Consider the following 24,010-nt stretch of genomic DNA (forward strand, 5'->3'; position numbering starts at 1 on the left):
CAGAAGGGGGGACTTTTTATTATTTCCACACAACTCTAAGGTACGTATATTAATGAAATAGTTCAATGTTGAAAATGAGTAGTATTCGCCTTTAACTGCAGTGGAGCACTACAACATATACTCCATGCTTATTCTAATCTTACTTCTGTTGCAAACTCATTCAAATCACATTCGCAATCTCACCTCGAAGTAGCAACCGCTCATCCCCATTTCCTATGTCAAAACCGAAATTACTTTTTCGTCCAACCTTTGTTACTAAGTGGCCGTGAGACGTGAGCAAAATCAATGATTTGAAGTCGCTCTTTAGTAGCTGGCTGAGAGAAATCGCAGTTTGACTGAGTGTGAGGTCATTAATCAACCCCTATCCACACACCGCCTCTCGGTGCTATAGAAATGTAAATTAGCCAACCATTCACACATAGTGGATATAAGCATCTGTTGGAAGGACGCTAACAAAGGAAGACCATAACTATTCAAGTCAATGATGTTGACAAACAACCTTGCACTTGGCGCTTCGAGGGCTTTTTCAAATTGGCCACAAGCTGCATTGTCGCTGAAACTGTACTTCTCAGACTTTGCTGACTCTATTTTCAACTGCCGTGCACGATTCTGATATTAAATAATTCATCACATATACAGGGCCCTGGCCTTAACACAGCTTTGCAGATTATGACAAATAGTGCCATATTTATTTTATACATGCTCATGCCCAGTCTTGTGGGCTTTCTCGCAGGGGTGTCGCTAAAACTGTTCCATGCCAAGGACCTGCAAATAGCCACTGGCTGCAGCCCCGATGTTAAGAAATGGATTTACATATGATACATATGACATGCCCGAAATTGGACACAGCTTTGCAGATTATGACAAATGGCGCCATATTTATTTTATACGTGCTCATGCCCAGTCTTGTGGGCTTTCTCGCAGGGGTTTCGCTAAAACTTTCCATGCCAAGGACCTGCAAATAGCCACTGGCTGCAGCCAAGAATGGATGGATTTACATATGATACATATATCATGCCCGAAATTGGAACGCCAGGTTTAAAGTGGTTAAAATGGCACAATAATCGTATGAATTGAATTTAAATAAAATAATAATAATAATTTTTGTTTAGTTTTTCCGTTTTCAACTTTCCAATAGGCCCCCTGGTGGCACCGTGGGTGGCCACAGCCAACCCCCCCCACTTGTTATCGGGGAGCCCTCCCATAATTGCTCCTGACAGGCATGGTTTCCTCTGCCAACGGTGTATGAATGCGTGTGTGAATGGGCGAATTCTGTAATTCACAATCATTGTAAAACGCCTTGAATAAAGGTGCTATATAAATGTAGCATTTACCATTTATTTACCATTGTGTATATACTATCCCGTATACCATGGGAGCATGAGCAGAGTCTACAGTGGAAGGAGGAGTGTTCCAAACTCACCAAACCTCTTGCGGGTCCACCAGTGTGGCTCTTTGAACGTGGTGAACCTGACATCCGGGTGCAGCCTCAGCCGGTCGTATAGGTCCGTTGTGCCGCACTTTGGCTGGCCGATGATATAGAAATATGGCAGGCACCGCATGCGGTAGTATTTCCCACCGTGGTGAAACAAGTGTTCCCGGAAAGTGTTCCTCAGATATTCGAATACGGTGCGGAATCGCCGCGAGTAGCGCGCGTAGAGGTTTGTCCTGTAAGGGTCCGAAGTGATATTCCCAGTGCACTCCTCGTACCAGCATGGGTTCTTCGCGCCAGGCAGGAATTCGCGGGGGATGACAGAAAATAGCTGTAAAAGACAAAACAAAACGTCTCGTTAAAAACTCATCCAGTGCCACCTGGTGGACACCATTTTTGGTACTCGTTGCCACCGAAGCCCATTATAAATAAAAGAGAGAATTTGTCATTCTATTGTGCATGTAATGTGCATATCTGCATACCTGAACACCAGATTAGAGGAATTTTCCAAATCTGGATGAAGTAAAAAGAAATCACACCCGTGTGAACTGAGTGGTGCAATCTCCCCCCCCCCCCCCCCCCCCCACACACACACCCCCCTCTCTCTCTCTCTCTCTCTCTCTCTCATTAGCAGGCACAGCAATACCCCTCTCTCTCTTTCTGGTGCCCCCTACTGATATAAATAAGTCACATACTCGTGCTCACTTATACAGGTACACAGGTACACAAACAGGTACACGGACATTGCTGGTTGTAGGAGTGGTTGCACCACTCAAAAATATATTTTTTGAAAAAATAGACAGATACACATGAGACCAAGTTCAGAGAGAGAGAGTGAGGAAAAAGTCATGCGAGGCAAGGCTCATTCAAACCCTGGCGCTCGCTGAATAGAGGCATAATGTGCATCTGTGCATTAACTGACTGAGCCACCAGGGGCTTCAGTGTTATGATTACTGCGGGCAGGAGGACATTGTCTCTGCATCAAAAATGAACAGACTAATGAACCTGACACATACAATGACTCACACACAACCTTCATTTCTCTCCCTTCACCGCTCTTCGTCTGTCACTCTCCTCTATACATCTCGTTTATGTTGGTGTTTTTCTTCCTACAGTAGCTTGGCTCCCACCAGCCCGGAGGTGTGAGACTAAGTCATACACAGGTCTAGAGGTGGCCCTGTTTCCTGACAGCTGTAGGCAGCTCCCATTTCACAATTCATAACATCCCCACATCTCAAAACTCCTGTCTCTATCATGTTAAATGCCACAAGGTCCGATGTTATGCAACGACTCTCTCGTCACTGATTAGACCGAGCGCATTTAAGGACAAGTACTGCGCCATCTGCGGGGAGATTTGATATTGATCGCCCCCGAGCCATGTTCCCTTGTTCATTATCTCACTCAATAAGAAATGAGGTGTGTTGCCAAATAGAGGTGGCAAAAGCACATTATCATTAGGTTTAAGAATTAATTTAAGCAGGCGGTGCAAAGAAGACGAGGCCAAACTGTGGGATGACTTTGAGCTTGAAATCCCTTGAGGGATTTGGAGGCCTCCCAAATCGGGTGCTAAGCACACATGCCATCCGGAGTGTTAACACAAGGTTTTTGGAGCCATTTTATCGGCGCAAATTGAAATGGCAACGTGTGAGAGGAGTCTAGATGGAAGATGGTGCGGCCAACCTGTAGGCGAGAATACTGATCTCTCTCAGGCATCTCTGACAATTCCGCTCTGAAGACGTCTTGAGTCTGTTAATTAAAATGCGGGTTGATATCGCGCCCGGCCACATTTTGCATTCTAATTACATTTTAAAGATAACCTTTATGAAATCACTCCGATGTGCATTACCCCACTGTGTCCCTTCTGAAACAATTTTCCAGCATGCACACTCCAAAAGCCCCACCCCCACAGTTTTCACATACATGTAGTGGAGTAAAAGTAGAATATTTGCCTCTGACGGCCGAGCTACACCAGGCTTTTCAGCGAGCGTTTTCGTGTATATGCACACTCACTTATAGGTCCAGTTGTCCTATTTTAAGTGCACGTACTGTATGCAGGGCTCGCGTGTGTGCGTAAACGCGTGCTGAAAAGCCTGGTGTAGCTTGACCGTGAGATGTAGTGGAGTGGAAGTAAAAGTACTGGAAGTTGGAAATACCTAAGTAAAGTACAAATAGCTCACAACTGTGCTTAAGTAAGTAAATGTACATTAGTCACTTTCCACCACTGCTGATTTGTGTTGCAACTGAACTCACATGGGGTTCGCTGTTGATCAGCGCCTTGAGCTCCGGGAGCTGCCTGCTGCTGCTGAACTCCACCTTGGAGGTGATGGTCTGGACCACCAGCTTGATGCTGGCGTAGTCCTTGGCCGCGGAGAGGTTGAAGGCGGCGGGTCCGTCCAGGCCGCCGAAGTGGAAGGGCGACGGGGTGAGGAGGAGGCCCTTCTTGTCGCCCGTCAGGATGTACGAGGCCATGATGAGGAACGTGACGGCCAGGCCGAACAGGAAGCCGTACAGCTTGAGCTTGCGGAAGCAGCCCAGCGCGCTCCACGAGCGATGATGATGATGCCTCGTCGCCGCCGGCGGCAGCACCACCCGCTTCAGCTCCAGCACGGCGAACAGGCTCATGGGCGCCGCGTCGTCCACCTGCAGCAGCAGTGGCCTCTTGCGGTAGTCCTCCAGTACCGGGGAGCCCAGCAGGCTGTATTTGTAGTCCATCTGCTGCGTCATGGCGGGCGTGTCAGCGGGGGCCCCCCGGGGGGTTGGGGTTGGGGTGGGGGCCGGGGCGGCGGGGAGCTCAGGCGATGGGAGGTGATGCGGACAGGCGACCCGTGACACAGGAGCGTGTTGGTTGGCAGAGCGGCCCGGAGCCGTCGTCCATACTGGGTGGTTGTGTCGGAGCAGCCCACTTCATCCACTGGTGGTTCCCTGGAGATAAAGTGAGAAGAATGATTGGTTAGAGCTAAACTAAAATAAAACTCTCTGAAAGATTCAGTCAGTTGCAGTTCAGAGTCGTCGGGTTATCAAAGAATGCCATTGCTACCACCTTCAGACAGTACAGCGAGGAATAAAACATGAAGGGAAATTTAAATTATGGAAAAGCCTTTCAATAAAAGTACATTTTTATGAAGTAATTCAAAAGAAGACACTGAACTTTTGAAAGTTAGAGATGCCATCCAGGTCCCCAGAGTTTTAATTTATGCAATGAGAGTGGATCTTTTGGGGGGTATGATCAGAATGTTAGTCACATCCTCTTTAAGTGCTGACTTGCATTTATGAGTCAAATCTGTTCAGGAACTCGGTTGCAAATGCAAACAGTAGCAAAACACAGAGAGGGGCGATTAGATTTCCCCGCATTTCAGCTTAGTTGTACAATTCTCTACCCAGAGAGTGTCCGTGTTGCGGAGTGAAATCACATGCGTCGGTTGCGGAAAATCCTTATATTCCAGGATTTGAATCAATCAAGCTTAAGATAAGCCTAAACATCAACAGCTACATATCCTTTATGCATCACACATAATTTAAACAGTGACCTATTAGTGACACAGTAGCAACAATCAAACACTTAATTCATTAATTTGATCATTCTTTTTTTCTGCTTATAGTCCGACTTTATCATTAAATGATTGACTTAGCAGCCTATAATAACATTTAAAAGCTGTGGTTATTTTCACTGTCAACCTGGCAGGTGATAATGGTACAGTAAATCTATCCAATCAAATGCCCCAAAAGACTGCCCACCGCAATTCCGGGGTTTGACCAAAGTTGAGCGATAAGCATGGTTAAACTAAATTCCCAGTCCGTTTGACATATCTCTCTCTCTCTCTCTCTCACTCTTGCTGTTTTAATCCATGTTTACGGGACACGGACACACACCATGCCCCCACCACACCCATGTGGCAGAACATTCACAATGTGGGGCGAGCGATAAGGGGAAAGTGATGCACACACTAAGCCCTGACACAACCAGGCTACAACGGCAGCCCACACCTCCGGGGGACAGACGGGGATATGTGAGATACCTGGTCTAGACCGAGGAGGGATTATATCATCAGAAAATGGTAGTATAGTCCTTGCTGCGAAGTCACGTGGATCAACTGTCCCCCTATAGATAAACGGACCACCAGCGGTTAGACGTCTGCTTCATCCATGGGGGATGTCTTTGTACCTGGATCTCGGCCGACAGCAGCATGCCAGTGAATTCATTTACAACGACACAATGACAGGTAGCACCAGCACGACTTATAGATGGGGTCATGGGCGTCCTTCTTGGAGACGAGGCGAACAAGACTGTAAACAGATCTGCATGCATACATATAAGCTAGTGTATGCTGTACGCAGCAATAAGGCGGAGATTGAGGGTGAGATATATCGTATAACGTGGAAGCCGGCCCTCCAACACACCCCTCTTATAAGATAAAGACGGCAGGCAAGGGATTGAGTCATTGTTCCTTCTCATGACTGCTGATAGGCGGCCGCACATGCACCCCCCCCCCCCCCCTCCCTCCCTCCCTCCCTCCCTTCCTCCCTTCCTCCCTTCCTGATAACATGATGGCTGGAGAGCGCCTGCCGGTAATGTAATTTACCTCCTGCTGGGCCCTCATTGGCTTCCACAGCAACGCTTCCCATTCTCTCCCGGTGACAGTCACGGAGATAATGAGCCCCACTCGGGGAGACCGATTTTCAAACCCCACCCCCCCACCAATAAATAAAGAATAAAGTTTGTCTGCCTGGAACTTCACAAGGTATGGGAAAAAAAGAAAAGAAAAATAGGGGCAAGTGACGGAATAAAGGCTTCGCCGCATGAACCTGTCATGCTGGATTGAAATCAGCAGTCGGATAGGATTAGGTTTTCTATTTCTGTTTTACAATGATTCCTCATCTCGGCGTGCTTTTTTAATTTATTTATTATTATTTTTTCGATCAACTCCTGTGAATGACAACGGCAGGGCGAGAGCAACGCAACGCATTAAGATGGATAAATAAATATATATATATATTTTTAGTTTTACAGCGTTCATACTTCACTTTTTTCCATTAGGTTTGACGGCACGTGTCATGGTGTGTCCAATATTTAACAGCTTTTGTTACTTGAATGTAGATGACAACTGCAAATAGGCTTTGCTTGTTGTTGAAGTTTAATGGTATGGATGCAGCTTGCAGTTGTAAATGTCATGGAAACGTTGGTATGTAATCAAGAGAGATCCACCGTGAAATCCTTTCATTTATATTTGTGAATCTGTGAGTGAACAAATGTATGGGTCCATTTGTTTACCTTTTATTTTACATTTGTACACACAGAGGAGTTGGCAGCACTTTTAGGATTACACATTGGTAGTAGTATAGTAGGCATGATGAGATGAGTGAGGTATCCCCGCCCAGTCGTCGTTCCATCAACGCTTATTGACCGCCTGTGTCCTTCATCAAGGATGATGTCAATGGCACACGTGGGCCTGAGGCTGTTTTAGAGGAAGATAAGGGGGAAAAGGGAGATAAGTGGGTAGGTGGGCAGTGCTGGGACGAGGCGGGGAGAGAGGGAGAGAGAGGCAGACGCAAAGAAGCCCAAGGGGCGCACCAAGACACAGACAAAGGGGGAGAGAGAGTGCAGGATATGGAGAGAGAGCAAGATATGTCAGCCTTCAGGGGATCCAGCTAGTAACAGCAGCAAGGAGGGACTGGCACCTTGACAGATTTGGTCTATTCATAAAGCAATTTATATGTATCCCTCATCCATCAGCCCATGATGAAATAACTCAATTCCAACCATATTGCACGCACCATTACTGGAGGTTGTTCCCGATGCATCTTGGACATGGATTAACACATCACCCTGACACACAATTACCACTCGCCCAGGGGAGTCCGTTCACAACTGGAAGTCAGGCTCATCAGAAACCACAACCTCACAGACGGTCCCATAATGAAAGGCACAAACTAACATCAACGGAGTGGGCAGGCATGCTCGCTGTGAGGCCTCCCTCCCCGTGTGTCGCAAAAGGATTGCCATGGCCTTAATAATTCATTAGAGAGAGCCCTCTCCGTGTAGTCATTCACAGCGGCTGATTGGGGAATAAGGCAATCAGGCAGCGTTGTGTCAAGTCTGCCCTTCGCTCTGCAGCTGTTAGCTGTCCATCTTGCTTTAGGAAAAGATGGGCTCGGATCCAAACCCAATCATTGGGAGATAATTATCACTCGAGCGTGCCTTTTCTCCACTTGCCATTACAGTCTTGTTGACGTTTGTGCAAGAAATCTGTGGTGACTTCCACTGCTGTAATCTTTTCTTTATCTTGCCATTTAGCCGTCTGCCAAAGCAAAGCAAAGCATGAAAAATCGGGACTGTATTCCAGCTCTCTCCCACACTGGCAGTGCTGTGAAAATAAAAGAAACTGACTGTGAAGACCAAGATAAATGCGTCTTTACAGTGCAGTTCTATCATAGCCAGAAGAAAAGTATATCCTCGTATACTGCAGTTGCTTTGTCACGTGGAGAATGTCAGAGCAATTTCTTCTGGACAACAAAACAATGGCAAAATGCTTCTCATTTTCATTTTCTCATTCTCATTTTTCTAAACCATTCTTCACGCTGGAAGGTATGGTGGGTCCGTTGACGGATGTCAAGTCGACGGAACACATTCACTTTCTATGGAGAGCAGAAGATGTGGCCGCACAGTGCATCATGGATACAGCACAGTCAAGCGAGTTGACACAACAACTGGAATATAGGCATCTATGAATTTACATAATTACGACTCAAGACCTCAACGTTATGCAAATGAGGTCGATCCATCACAACATGGTGAGCTTGTGAAACTCGGGTCAAAAGTGTCACACTAAGGCAGGCAGTGCTGATGGAATATAAATCAAGATTCTGTTACTGCATCATACATAAACATACATGAGCGTACTGTTAAGTTGTATGTACAGTACGTCCATCCTATTGGAGGGAAAGGGGCAGAAAAAGAGTAGTCCATCATAACCACGTCCATCCTGTAGGATTCTTATCTAGGTTCATACGGAGAAAACCGGTAGAGTTTAGAGAACAATCAACATGTGAGTTATGGCACCTTATCACGGTACAGTACTTACAGTACAGTCTCCAGTAGGTCTCATGACCATGGAAACTGAGGGCATCCTCTCTTAGTTATTCAGCAATCCAAGATCTACTGTTTATGGTTCATGAACCATAAAACGTCACTCTTTGTTGACAGAAAACACACTGCACAGTATCACAGGAAACTGTTTTAAAGTCCTCATACCCTTTCCATGAGTTTGCTGTTGTCTACAGCTTTGAGGGGGGGGGGTGCATCAAAATTGATTTCTGTTGGGCACAATGTTGACCCATTTACAGAGGGAATCTAAATAGAAAATTATGCTGAAAAACCACTTTGCATATATGTCTTTCGTCACCAGAGGAGGTCCTTTAATGCCGGCGAGTGCTATATATTTTTATTATTCAATGTGTGACAACTTAAACTTCACTTATCTACAGGAGCAACAGGCAGATTAGAGGTTCTGTGCCAGCCGCCAGACCACGAGAGACGTGCTGGAATCAGTGGAATGTGATAGGAGGTTTTGGACCAGGCCAAGTCGATATAAGCTCTAAGCAAACCTAATATTAACCAAGAACGGAAAAGGAAAAATGTTCATGTCCTCCACTGATGAAAAGATGTGGGGTATAATCATATGGCTATCAGGCTTTTCTCAAAGCTGCACACATTACAAGAGCAGCGCACGTTACTCATTATGAGACACTTTTGATCATGAAGCAATTTAATATGATCAATGAGGCCCAATGACTGATCATTGCTCCCTGAAGCTGATAGGGAACAGTTGTTTAATACATGGACTGGGATTTGAAACTTTAACTTGAATTTAATGTGAGCAATGACCTAGAACTCCAGGAGGTTTGTGAAACCACAGTGGAAACATGACACAATACCAGCTAGGCAAGCGGCCCTCTGTGCCATTCACGTCCCTTTTCCAATTGCAGCATAAAGGAAATTAAGAAGGAGGATATGAAGCGATATGGAGTGCACTGAAACACTGTTCAAGTGGCTTGGGAGATATTGAAAATAGAGTAGCACGTTCTGCGCACGGCCGTCGTGAGCAGCTCTGCCCATGAGGACTCCTGACCTACTCTGTTCTGTAACCATCACAGGAAGCCTGCTGTAACCCAGCCAGCCCTCTCTCAAGTGGAACAAACTCGCCTTTGTTCAAAGACAGTGCTGTCCACGTTGGCACAATTGAGCCATTCCACCTTTAGGGACACTTTTAGTCGTCTTTTGAAAACAAACAAAACAAATAGGAAGAATAGAGTGTGCAGCTAATGACACCGATCAGACAGTAAGCAGAATCTCTGCAGACTCAGGCCGTTTCCAGTTATGGCTTTATCTATGAGAAGAGTGATGAGGGGTGCAGTGCTTAGTTTAGACAGTTTTTGGTTTAGACTAGTCATTGGTTAGACCAGTCATTAGTCATACAACTACAACCTATCTCAAACCCTCACCCTAAACCTAACTTCCCACGGGGCAGCACACCTAAACCTAACCTTAACCCATGTCTAACCATGCAATGACTAGTCTAAACTAAGTATGCACCCCGTGATGAGTGGACCGGACTGTCCGATGCTCTGGCGGAAGCATTAGAAACTGTTCCAATCTGCACTGCAGTCCCTGCTTAGGCTCTCGCTCCCCTGACCTATTGACCTTTTCCAGTGAAGGGAAGTGGATCCTGGTTTAGTTCCACCACAAACAGGAAGTGCGTTATTTGCCGAAGGTGCCACAGGTATGACAGCTCATAACAGTGCCTGCAGGCGTCAGGGTTCCATTTGTAAAGACAACAGAGGAGCTTAAGCTTAACAACTTTAAACTTAATATACTATAGTACTATACCTTGTCGAAGTTGTCGTACAACACTTGTGTGTAAATAGCCGATCTGCATGCTTGCTTGTAAACGTTATTTTCGCTGTTTCAAGAATACAGTATATATTATTAATTTATATGAATTCATAATAATGAAACTTTTAGTGACAGGAAATTTAATTAATTCTGACCAAAAGGGATAAGACATATCCCCACCACTGCCACCAGCCATAAAAATGAATGACAAGAGAGGAAGCGATATGTATAACAGAGGCACGCCCCACCCCCAGGCAAATAAAACCACTGCCAGCCTGAGATATTAAAAAAAAAGAAATCTGAAAATGTGTTTTCCGCAAGGCCACTCGTGGTAATTAAAGATCAGCTTGAGGCCACTGCGAGGGCGGAACAGCCATGAGACACATGCTAAAACACTGACTGGCTGAGCGAGCAAGGTGATAAGGAGCCTCGCCAAGAAACCGACGTTGCGTTCCTCGGGCACACAGCTGCCTCCTCCGATTTTGACGTGCGTCTTTTTTAAATTGCCTGGCGAGCGTCTTAAAGGGCCGAGACGTCCCTCCACAGTGTGGAGCAACATCAGGCCACATAATTAAAATAAACTATAGATTTAATGAATAATTGTCATTGGTAGGAGTAAATACATCCCAGAGGGAGGGCCGCAAGGAGCCAGTGAGGCATGAAATTAATCCTTGAAATGGCACGCGCATAGCATCCGGAAATGGTATAGGCCTATTGCAGTCAAGCTGTTTCTCCAAAGTACAACAAATCTGGCACGAGATGACCCCCCCAATGACCCTCCAAATGATGACCGGTGTCAGATTTTTGGGTCCACTCCAAATCCGATGTGGCTAGACCAAAGATTACTGAAGTTTGGACAATATGTTGTTAAAACGAAAAAGGAAATAATTTTGATCAGCTACAATAATTCCTGATACCGATGTCATCAATACTTGAAATAATGGCCCATTATATCAGCCAAACTGATTTTAAGCAGTCGAGCTCTACTTCAAATATGTCACTCCTTTCTCTGCCACGCCCCCCTCCTCGCCCCCCCCACCCTCACCGGGGGACTCTGTCAAGACCAAATCCAATAATGTAAATCATATCCATGTAACACAAGCATGGATCAATATTCATTGTGGCTCAGAGAACACTCATTCTTCATATTACCCGGGGAGAGGTCGTCCATCATGTTCTCCGCTGGATCACAGCCACCGCGGACCAGGGGATCAGAATCTAATCTGCAGGAAGTTGGACGCACGTCCCTGGGGAACAGGTGAAGCCCATGCCTTGAACCCACTGAGGACTGCGGCCAAGTGTGAGTTATATCTCCACAGGGCCTTGGAACGCTCTCACCTCGACTGCAGTACGTTACAGACATGACCTCTGACACGGACTCTGCAAACCACTTAACCCGTTTAGGCCTGACGTCGAAATAAAAAAAAAGGTCTTCTAAATCCTGAAATAATCCTTTTCTGTAATACCTATGTTTCTAGGCCTATATCACACAATATTTCATGTCAAGGACTCCTTTTGCCTCAATGATTTTTATTTACAGGTGTCGGGTACTAACATGGGTTCCATTTGTGCGCCAAACTATGCAAATTTATATGTTGGGTTCTTTGAAGAAAAGTATGTTTTTAACCCAGAACGAAATGCACATTTGCACAAAAGTTTAAAATGGTATAGGTATATAGATGACGTTTTTTGCCTATATCAAGGAACCAGTGATGAACTTAACGAGTTTCACCTACTTTTGAACAGCTTTAATAGCAACCTACAATTCACTTGTGATTACTGCTCGGAAAAGGTTTCATTTCTTGACATGTGGGTCGTAAAAGACAACACCACACTTATTACCACCCTGTATAGGAAAGATGATTTTTGTATACTTTATTTAACAATATTACCATTTGTATACTGTCATGATTAATATGGATTATTATGATTTTTTCTTATTACTTTGCATGGGTGTATTGAGTTTTTTATATGACCTTTTTGTTCTCATTTAACCACATGAGTACCTGTCACCTTAAGTTGAGTGATGTCATGTCATTTCGTTTGTTCTGATAGGCTTACCTTTAGGCCAGACAGCCTACAAAAAGGATGCTTTCTCATTTGTGTTCATAAAGATAGCCTGATAAAGGCTGCATAGGCCGAAACGTTGCTATTTCCCTGTAAATAAATGGTGGTCACTGCATTTGAAGACAGTGTGCGGTTGTTTTCCTTGTTCATTTTTGGGGCACCGTACCCTCTCCTACGCACCTGTCGCTTGTAGGTGTGCAAAAGCTTTGCTTTTCATGTCAAGGACTCCAAAAATGGTATGTAATTGGCCACCGAACCCCATCTCAAAATATGTTGTTCCAAGGGCACCCCCAGAAGCAAAGATTTGAGTTCAAACCGGTCGCTCTGAAAAAATATTACAAGGTTTGCACCACATTTTTCACGATTTTTCAAAAATAGCAGACCTGCAAGCTCGTAGCGCGGTACTCGGTGCCGCCCTATGAGCTTGTAGATCTGCTATTTTTCAATAGTTTTAAATTACAGTTTTAAACACCTAAAGGGGTTCTCGCCCAAAATGGGTTAAACCCCATAAATTTCATTGAAAGGGTTCCCCCACAGGTCTGTACTTGGTCCCCTTATTTTGTTCCCCCTCAACATCAAATCTTTTTGCAGTATCGCTGCAAGGTTCAAGGTTGTAGATCACTACACTATTGTAGTGTAGTGTACTGTTCACTATTTTCACTTAACGTAAAGAGTAAACTCGTATACTGTATGCCTCGCTGTCACAAACAGTGGATAATGTTTGTGTATGACAGACGGAGCACAGTGGTGTGAAAAACAGAAGTGCTTTGATGAGTGCATGTGAATCAACCTCCGTTATGATCCAGAGCCACTTGCCTTTACTGCAGTACTTTACTAACCACATCCCACAGACTGAAGGTATACACCAGTGATCTGCCATTTGCTAAGTCATTGGTTCCCAACCTTTTCTGGGTCAGGACCATAGACTGTAAAAAAAAATATGGACAAAGCGTTCTGCCGTTCTCCGGGTCTGATATGGACGTAAGATGAAGTCTGTCAGTCCTTGAATTGTAAATCGCCATCTTTCTAGATCCGTTTGGGCCCAGCTGGCCATTGGCTGGCCCAGACAACGAGGCGGGACTTCTTCCCCCTTCTTCTTCATTGGTTTTTATTTTGACTCGAGCGGGGGGTGGATCCCGATCATAGACTGTAAAGGTAGCCACGCCCCTCAGAACATACTCGACTTTATGGTCATCTTTTAAATAAATGGGACCAACATTTTCCAAAAAGAATATTATGACATGAGAAATGAGACTTTAGACTAGTGACTGGAAGCAGAAAGTATTCATGACCATGTTTATTAAGGTAATACAGTCTAGGTGAAGTTGCCATTATATTAACTTTCAGGAAGTCAGGATTTCCTACTGGCTTCAGACACTATTGGCTTCACTGCCCCCCCTGGTCAGGACAGGACCAACTTCAAAATCTCGAAAGCCCTTGAGGCTCACCTATCTGACTAGTGCTGCACAATTAATCAAAACAAAATAAAAGATTGCGATCTAGTTTCAGACAATCAGACACCTATGCGATCTCATTTCTAAATTTGAGCAAGAATCGTGCAGCACTAGTTGGCCGTCCAATTCATTTTAGTTACTCCTATGTTTTTGCTTCAAGAGAGAGACTTTAAGAGAGGCAAGCACTTTGATGTTGTCTGTTTAAAGCCACCGTAGTCTTGGCTCCAGGTGCCACATTACTACATGAATGTAGTAATGTTCAGTAACTATTACAGACTAAAGACAATAAATATTTTCATGGAAAAAATGAGAATCGTGTGAGAATTGTGATCTCAATTCTTTCCCACTTGCAATGCCATCACGGCTAGGACGGTATTTGTTAGGCCAATGGTGTGACTTCATCATTCAGGGTCAAACCGGTGCAGAAACAGCTGGGATTTGAATTATTGATTTTTTTTAATGGGAGGGCAAACAGCCCAGGGTGTTTTGAGTAGTACTCAGTAGTATAAGTACTCACATTTATACAAGTAAAAGTATCAATACTGCAATATAGAAATACCCAAAATGTAGGCTACTTGAGTGAAATTACCAAAGTATCGGTTTCAAAATGTACTTACTGTAAAGTACCAAAAGTAAAAGTACTCATTATGCAGAATGTCCCATTTAAAAAAAATATTTTGAAAATAGCAGACACGACACATTGTGAGCTTGTAGGTCGACCATTTCCAAATGGCCGAAATATAGGGCTGAAGTGGTTAATGTATTGTTTTGTAATAATAATCAAAATAACAAAATAACTAGACGCTACAAATAAATGTAGTGGAGTAAAAGTACAATATTTGGATCCGAGATGTAGTAGAAGTACTGGGAATTGAGCCTGGGCTGTGGCTCAGCGGTCCAGGCACCTTGGCTGGTAATCCAGTCTGGCAATGTGTCGCGGGTTCGACTCCGGATCCCGACGGCCTTTACTGCATGTCACCCCCCCATCTCTCTCCCCATTTCCTGTCAGCCTACTGTCTATCCCTCTATAAAAAAATCACACCCGTGTGAACTGAGTGGTGCAACTCCCCTCTCCCCCTGCCTCTCTCTCTCTCTCCCTCTCTCTCTCTGTAATTTGCAGGCAACAGTGCAACACTATCTCTCTCTCTCTGTTTCTGGCACAACAGCGCCACTTTTACCCCTACTGGTACTCGAAACATATTATAGTCACATAGGTTAATGTACTGTAATTACTGTTACTGTAATTGGAAATATGGTAATAAAAGTAGGCTACCTCAAAATGTTACTTACGGTAAGTACAGTACTTGAGTAGATGTACTTAGTTACTTTCCACCACTTTGGTTTGTCTAGGGTCATGTTCAATGACATACAGACTTTCTTTTTGAAGAAGCACTTCAGGTTTGAGGGGCATATGCAAAGCAGTGCTGTGTTTGCACAACAGTCAACAGCTAGCTTTATACAATGAATAATACATTACAGTGAACTTAGATGCAATGTGTTGCGCCTTATTTTTATTCTTTAATTTTTTTCCGCTTTAGAATACAACTCTAAAGACCTCATCTCATGTATGTCAATATATTTTTTTGATCAGGTTTTCTTTTATTCAGATGATAAGTGTGTTCTTTGAACAGGCACGCTGTCAAACGCCTTTTATTTTTTCTTCTTTTCATCAACTATTGTTTTTTTTGTTTTGTTTTTCCTTTTATCTCAATTTTATCATTGCCAATTCCCCCCAACCTGTCACTGCCAACCCCTACTGTTTTGGTCTCATGGGAAGGTGTAGACAAGTGATGCTCGGTGGGCCTGGAGGAAATTACAAATGGGCCCCCTAATACATTTGGCAAAACACTATGATTTTAATAATGCAACATTATGCAGGACAAATTATGTTGTTTTTTCTTTAAAACCTCGCAAAATGTCATTGTGATAAAACGGAACCTAAGAGTATTCTACAGTACATTAGTTGTATTCGATTACATTTCAGAGGCAAATATTTATTAATAGTTTTACTCTATACATTTTCAAAGTTACTCTCACAAGTTACTGTTTATATTTATTACAAAACATACATTAACCAGCCACACTAGCATGTCTGAGAGGTCATTTTGACCGTTATTCTTTTGAGATTTTTAAGTTGATTATCTTTGCCCATGAAGCTTTCAGAAGGTTCCCCTTCCATGACCATCATCATCCATCACCATTCTATCATCTCAGAATGGTTTGACATCTGAAACATTTTCTAAATATGAATTTAAGCACATGCTACTTGTGTCTCATTTTACTTCAGTCATGCTAGTGTTAAGCCTTTTATTTTACACTTTGTCTATAAAAAAATTGCCGATCTACAAACTTTCAACGCATCACAATGCAACACGTTGTGAGCTTGTACAGTTAATCTGCTATTTTCGAAGATTTTGACACATTTTACAAAGAAAGAATCACACCCGTGTGAACTGAGTGGTGCATCTCCCCTCTCTCTCTCCCCCCGCCCCTCCTCTCTCTCTCTCTCTCTCTCTCTCTCTCTCTCTCTCTCTCTCTCATATTAGCAGGCAACAGTGCAGCACTGTCTCTCTCTCTCTGTTTCTGGCACAACAGCGCCCCTACTGGTACTCATAGTCATACTGGTGCTCATTAATGTCACATAGGTGAACCAACACATGAACACGGACATTGCTGTTCCTTGGAGTGGTTGCACCACTAAAAAAAAAAAAAAAAAGTGAAATGGGACTTTCTGTATAATGATGAATACTTGAACCTTTGTACTCTGTACTCAAATCAAATACAGGCCTATAACCGTTATGGGTTGTTTTTTTGTGGTATCTCGGTATTTGACTTAAACGTAACAAAATCTGAGTACTTCTTCCACCACCACTGGCTAGGAGGAGTCAACAGAGAATGTCTTGGTCTCACGGCTTCCCACCCGCACACAGCCCATCGTGTTTGTTGGAGTGTCCGTCCTGGCCAAGCCCGAGCACCGCATGGGAATTGAACCCCAATGCGGTCTCCATGGTGACCGACCGACCGCAGAGCGTGAACCTGTTGTGTTGTGTCTCTCATCGAATCGTCTGTCAGCGCCGGTCAATTATGGTCCATCTTGCGTTAATTTAAATCTCCTATTTGTTGGTTTATGTGTCTGTCTGGCTGAAAATCAGATGTGGCTTGAAAGCTAAGTGGCCAAAAAAAATGTTGTGTGGGAGGCGAGGATAAATGCGGCGATGGAAAGGAACCACAGAAAAGAGAAACACTTTGAAATCCCAAGAAATCCCAACATATCTGTGTCCCACGCCAACAGAAAGACGAGGTGTTTTTAATGTGGCAGGAGGATTGCAGCAGCTGACTGACATTTTACATCAGGCGACTCCTTTCATGGTAGGAGGGGAAAAAAATGAATTGTCTCTGCCAACTCATTGCACAGGTGCTCCATTTATTTATTCTCATAAATAAATGGAAGTGTAGGGTGGATACAGTTGCCTATGGCCTCATCGAACAGTAACACATTACAATTTAGGCATTTACTGTAGCAGTAGGGGTGTTTGTGATATGAAATGTAAGCTTACCCTAATAGTAAACATCATGTCTTCAGTCATTTTCAAGTTACTGTAGTATAGTCACTTCAGTTGGCTGGAGTAGATTGTGATGAAATCCTATGTATTGAATCGAGAATCATTTTGAATAGAGAATCGTTTCGAATCTGGGAAAAAAATGCTTTTGAATAAAATAAAAAAGTTTTTGGATTGAGAATCGAGTTGAATCGAATCGTGACCCCAAGAATCGGAATCCGAATCGAATCGAATAGTGGGATACCAAAAGATTCACAGCCCTATTTAGCAGACACATTGTATGATGACAGTCACATTTTTGTGTGCCCCTTTGTTACTACTACCACTTTGTTTGTAGTTTCTCAATCCTACAACAGACAGTCATTTTAAAATGATGAATGAAATCAAAACACAGTGTCTTGAAAGAAGTGTCTGAACCTTGAGAGTACATCAGAATACTCCATATTGTCACCTTGATGTCATATGGATGGGTTATGTCTACAGTATATCACTCTCATTGAGCAGTTACGGGTCTGTACCCTGAGATTCAAGGAGTTAAATTAGCAATGGTCTTTACAGTGTAGAAATGGGGGCGCTTAAGCCCCATGGCTCGCAGCTTGCAGGGCCCTGTACGAGACTATTTCAAATAGGTACAGCTGTTGATTCCGTTGAAACCGTATTCATAGGCCACTGATTTCAATGTAACACAGCACAGGAACCCCCGCAAGTGTTTTTGGTCGTCCAACAGTTTCTATAGACCACTGAGGAGACTCAAAAATAGCAAATCCAACGTCGGGAAGAAGCCTGGAGCAGCGGCATTAGTGTTCGTTCATTTCGTTCACTGGGCGCGCGGACTCAAAACTTCTCGTCCTTGATTGTGTTATGCGCGAGCATGGGGGCCTTTTCATTAGGCGTAGCGCCAGGGCCCTCGGAGGGGTTGAGTAAAAGAGATGCACAGCGATGATAATGGGCAGTGGCTCAGGAGGTAGAGCGGAGCAAACGGTTCCCTGTCTGATGATCCCTGACTCTCCCACGGGTTAGTGTGGAAGTGTCCTTGAGCAAGACACTTAACCTATAACTGCTCCCAATGAGCAGGTTGGCGCCCGGCATGGTTTCCTCCTCGCTGTCAGTGTGTGAATGTAATGCTCCTTGACGACGGCTGACCTTTTCATCACCGTGCACAAACACCATGTTAGAAACACCTGTTTCTCATTTCTATACGCAGTACAAGGCCCCTGGAATGCATTTTTCTTAAGTTTGACAGAATCGGAAGCTGAATCTGTGGTTAGGGTTAATCTTCTATCCCGATAATTATGTACTGTTAATCTTCTATTAACAGTAAGCGGCAGACATACCTGGGGGGGAAACACATTGGCAATAATCCAATAGGAATGTTTACTGTTAACCAGTGGAATGTGTCTGAACTCTGAACCAGTGGTGCAAGTACTTGCATGTTTTACTTAAGTAAAAGTATCAATGTGGCAATGTATAAATACTCTGTTACAAGTTAAAGTCCAGAATTCAAAATATAATTGAGTATAAAAGTATTGCCATCAAAATGTACTTAAAGTGCCAAAAGTAGAAAGTACTCTTGTCTTTATTATGTCTCATTTCATGTTTTCAAATGTATTCATTTTTTTTTAAATAGCAGATCTACAAGCTCATAATGCGTTGCACCGTGACGCATTGTGAGGGTGTAGATTGGCTATTTTCTAATGGCCGAAAGTATATAGGGCTGAAGTGGTTAGTGTATGTTGTTTTGTAATGCTAATGGAAATCTACAAAGTAACTAAAGTTTTCAAATAATTGTAGTGGAGTAAAAGTAAAAACTTTGTCTCTGAGATGTAGTGGAGTAGAAGTAAAAGTACTGGAAATTGGAACAAATACCTCAAAATGTATTAAGTAAATGTAATTAGTTACTTTACACCTTACACCTGGTCTGAAGTACTCTGAACTCACATCGCAACATACCTGGCGCCAGGCCCAAACTAGCTCACAGAAAAAGTCCATATTTTTGGATAAACAGGGATAGCGTGGAGAAGAAAGGGATGGAAACATACACGAGAACGAATAAAAAGTGGGAAGAATGCTTTGGTTTTCACTTGTTTGTGTTATATGGAGGCTGTTTTAAGAGCAAGTGTTTTTTTAAGACTATTGCCAGCCACTTGAAACAAATAGCTATTTCCAGAATGAGAGGATATATTTCCCCTTACATATCCTTTTCCCACCGGTGTCTCTCTCTCACACATTTTTTCTTTTCACTCATCTGTAAACATCCACTCTGTACTTTGAGGTCACAACACATTTCCAACTTGGTGAACCGCTTAAGTTAACTTAAGCCCCAAACAAACAAAAGAAATTGACTTTTACGACACATCTGCAGCTATGTTTTTGTAAACATCTAGAACGGAGCCATGATGGAATGATCCATCCAAGTTCAACAGCTCATTACAGCCACCAAATGTAAACAGTCTGCATTAGATCTGTAATGATACATAATATCGTGCGTGCTTGCGTGCAAACTGAACCTTGACTGCTAATCATCCAAAGGAAAGTGTTTATATTGATGACTTCACTGGAACTGAAATGAAATGTCTTTCATTATTTATCTATATCGTTTCTTGCTTGGAAATGTCACATCGTTTTTTTTAGTTTTTTTTGTGATAGTCAATATGCCCCACTTCTTCACAGCAAATATCTGGCACAGTAACTTCATTTTTACACAAAAAAATACTCTAAAGTCTCCATAGCAGCTTGTGAATCATAAAAGTGCATAATTCATTATCTCCTCTCGAAAATGCACTTGAATTTATATTATTAAATATAATTCTTTGCTCTCTCATGCCTCAGCTGTTATAATCACAAGTTACGACCGCACCGTGGCACTATAATAAAATGCACCCGCAGCGATCATAACATAATATCCGCTGTCACAGTGCTTCTGAATTTTTAACAAGTTGCGAAGTCTCAGAGTGCATGTATTACAAGTTAGCAATTTGTGCTGCGACGTGTTGTGTGTCTGTGCTGGGCTGCACCCCGGTCGCAAGGGGCCCTCTGAGATGGCTGGAGCGTGCCATCATATCCTCCTGTAATTTATTGTTCTCACCAGACAGCCACAAACATCAGCTGGCAGTGAGTTCAGCACACCAGAGAGAGAGAGACAGAGAGAGAGAGAGTAGTGCATGCCATGCACTGTTGCAGTGCCTGAGTGATCTGTTAAAGGTCAGCAAAATGATTTCCTTGAGAGATGGAAAGGAGAACGAGGGAGTAAGCTGAGTTCATTTGTTACAGTAAATGAGGCTTTACTTTCACAAAGTAGTCCATTAGTAGAATAAATGTGTTTTTCAGTAGAGTGTTCAGAAGCCCCCCCTCCCAACCCCTTATCCCCCGATTAAATAAGCGTGTTTACACACCCGAGCGACTCTCAGTCTAGAAATGACTCACTTGAGTATGCTTGCAGACCCCTGACCAAAACAAACCACCCCTGCAGTTCTGACTGATTAACTCCGCACAAGTCAAAGATTTCCCCCTTGGAACTTTCCCCCTTGGAATTCCCTGCAGGCCCAATTTGGAAGTTGTTGAAGCTCATAAACTTGGATTCCCCCAACTCATGTGCATCTTTGTTCATTGAATTATACCGGAGGGAAGTCATCCAAAGGCTCTATAGAGCACCAAGAGCACCTCGCCATGTGTCAGAGAGACCTTACAGTCCGCTATGCTTCTATAGAAGGCTATAATTACAACCCCCCCTCACACACGCACACGCACACACACACACACACACACACACACACACACACACACACACACACACACACACACACACACACACACACACACACACACACACACACACATCCTGAGGTCCTCCAGGAGAAACAATGTAGGTTTCCCTCTACAGTTGACTTTAGACTCTAGAGTTCAAAGTCAGAACCTCTTTTCCTGTGTTTACAGAGCGTCTGCTGCCAGGGGTGCAGGGATGCAGACGTGGTATGTGCAGCGTTAGTATAGCTGGCCTGTGACTGCATGGCAAGAGAACGAGAATGTATATTGATCAAACTGGTTCAGTCACTGTGTAAACTGTCACATCTCAGAGATAGAGGGATATGGGCCCGCGTTGCAAACAGATTCAAGGGGACGCCATCGTGGCGCACCCCAGAGGACAATGAATTGCCTTGCCAATTCTCCGCTTATGAGAGAGACAGTATTTGATCTGCCTCCTATTGCATTAGTCTTACATAATGGGTTGTACAACAAATACGTAGGCTTCACAGGATGGCAGGTTATGGCTCAAATTTAAGTTAAGAGCATTATGAGGTCTCTCATTACTTTCGGAAGATTAATTACAAGGTTACCTCAATTTGTTTTGTGTTGTTGAGGGGGCGCGTCATTTGATTTTCGCTTGCCAATATGTTCCACCTCGATCTCTACCAGAAGGATCGCTTATGCTGTCATTTAAGGGTATTTGGCCATAAATCTCACTAATCCTTTTCAGTAGCTTGTAGCAGAGCAGAGGCAATTTCATCACAACTCTATCTGCTTGGCCAAGCCATGACAAATTGCGGGTGAGGGAGAAATGTTATGACTACGCCTCCTCATCCATCTTGCCCAATGTAAGAGCCTCGGTGTCTGACTATTGCCCTTTACTGGTCCAGCAAGGTTCACACAGGCATGGGCTGGCGGCACAGATATGGAATTCCAGGCACACATTGGCAACGTCATCCCACAAAATGATAGCTGCTGTAATGACACTAACATTCACACAAATTCCTTTGCACTCTCCAAGTGACCTCGGCTAGTCTGCACTAGTGTTGCCAGGAAGTCTGCGAGATATAAACAGCCCTATAGGGAAGTCTCACACTTCAACAAGACATTTCAAGCCTGTCTGGTAAACGGAACTCAATATTAACCCCTGACCCCGGCGAGACGTATAGCTGCTTGACAAGTGTACGGCAGGCTTTTGTTTATCACTCTCTGGGTTTCTGGTTTGAAGACTGGCGCGCACTCGGCTGGCGCTGTGTTTTCTCACAGTTCTACGCATGTGCTAACAAAATGTCCCATCTGCGCTGAGATTCCCAAGTAGCTGGCGTTACTGATGCCACTGTGTCAGCAATATTCTGCTGTGAATGTGCAACTTTGACTGAGTAGCCACGACAGCCATAGCTTTTTGGTGATGAACAAGAACTGTATTGCCGTATCGCATCATGAGAATTATATGAATTATATGCATCATACTGTATACTGTAGGCTGGAGGCAAACACATCCCCTTTAGAGATACGGTTAACCACATGGACCTTGGTGTCCCTGTTCTGGTATGAACATTCTAAATATCTTCACCCAAAATAGAACGGATTCGGCTCAACTAAGTATAGGGTTCTGTTTTAGTGTGAAGATAAATTATGTCAGATGTGTTAGTGTTACCAACAGACATTAGTGAAATTTCCAGACAGTGTGCAGGACCTCTTGATATCAAAGATCCCTTTGCCTTCAGAACATGGAACATATCCCCAGTATAGGCCGCTTGCGCTGGTCTACTTCACAAGACTGTGTCTGCGTGTGTGCGTGCGTGGGAAATTGTCAACAGGGCCCTCCAGGATCCCACAATTGTCACAGCAGTTGTTTGCTTTTTAAACAAGTTGTTTGCTTTTTAAGCAAACAACAGCACCCCCATGAGCGTCGTAATATCTCAGAGGCCCGTTTGTACATACTGTAGATAGTACTATACATGCAGTCACACTTATCCATGTGCAACATGCAAATTATTACATACAGTTTTAACTGTACATGCGCACATGCACACACGGACATGCACTCACACACTAAACTTCACACTCTCAGTATTTGGTTGCCTCGTCTTATGTTTGATTATTATGTTCAACTTACTCTTTTTTTAAATTTTAGTTCAGAACCTTTAATAAGCCCTATAGGGTTGGTTTCCTGCACTTGTTTCTTTGTGTTTTTAAATTGTTACCTTATTAGTGCTATTTGGATTGTGTGAATCAATAAAACAAAACAAAAACAAACTCTCCCCATAGCCCTGGGTACCATTGACTGTACTTTTAATGTAATTTATACAACCCATTTTAAGGGGATTTCATTTTTGGTTCAGTGTCTATTTGAACGCATCACATTTTTTTAAGTACCACTTTTACTTTAAACTTTTTGTTAAATGAAAGCAATGTTATTTTTAAGAGGGGAGTCTACCAACATGCCTCAAGCCTGGAACAGCTGGTCCGGTGCATCACAGGAACAAGGACACTTTAATGCAGAAGGAGGAGAGGACAGTGGAGCAGCACGGACATTTTAAGCCTTTTATTAGGTGCTAGTTAGCCTCGGTACCAGGCTTTCATTTTTGTTGGTGCAAAAATTGAAAGCCTGGAGGAACGCATTGGCCGCTCTGGTCTAAAAGTGGGAGTCAACCCTTCCGGGTGGGCGTCGCTCCAAATGATGTGACGTAGCGCTGCACTAGGGGGGAGAGGAGGGGCCGGGGGTGACGGACAGATCGATGAGATCCAATCAGGGTGTGCGCAAATCTCAGCCGCGACCCGCCCCTCTAGACCAGAAACCTAACACGTTAGCTCAGGCTAGGAGCTAGTATACAAAAAACGACTGACGTTTCGACCTATG

At 43.7% G+C, this 24,010-nt stretch overlaps 1 protein-coding gene across 1 annotated transcript in view; it reads right to left on the minus strand.

Moving 5' to 3' along the window:
• The window catches only part of LOC310874026 (carbohydrate sulfotransferase 15-like), a 54,333-nt gene that overhangs the window by 17,057 nt on the left and 13,266 nt on the right, over positions 1 to 24,010 (minus strand). Inside the window, exons 2-3 of the mRNA XM_083786687.1 lie at positions 3,683 to 4,354; positions 1,424 to 1,763 (exon numbers count right to left, since the gene is read on the minus strand). Of these exons, the coding sequence (XP_083642813.1) occupies positions 1,424 to 1,763; positions 3,683 to 4,156 (814 nt within the window). The 5' untranslated portion in view covers positions 4,157 to 4,354. The remainder of the gene's footprint in view (positions 1 to 1,423; positions 1,764 to 3,682; positions 4,355 to 24,010) is intronic.

Source organism: Protomyctophum parallelum, assembly GCF_964188405.1.
Source record: "Protomyctophum parallelum genome assembly, chromosome: 17".
NCBI classification, from domain to species: Eukaryota; Metazoa; Chordata; class Actinopteri; order Myctophiformes; family Myctophidae; genus Protomyctophum; species Protomyctophum parallelum.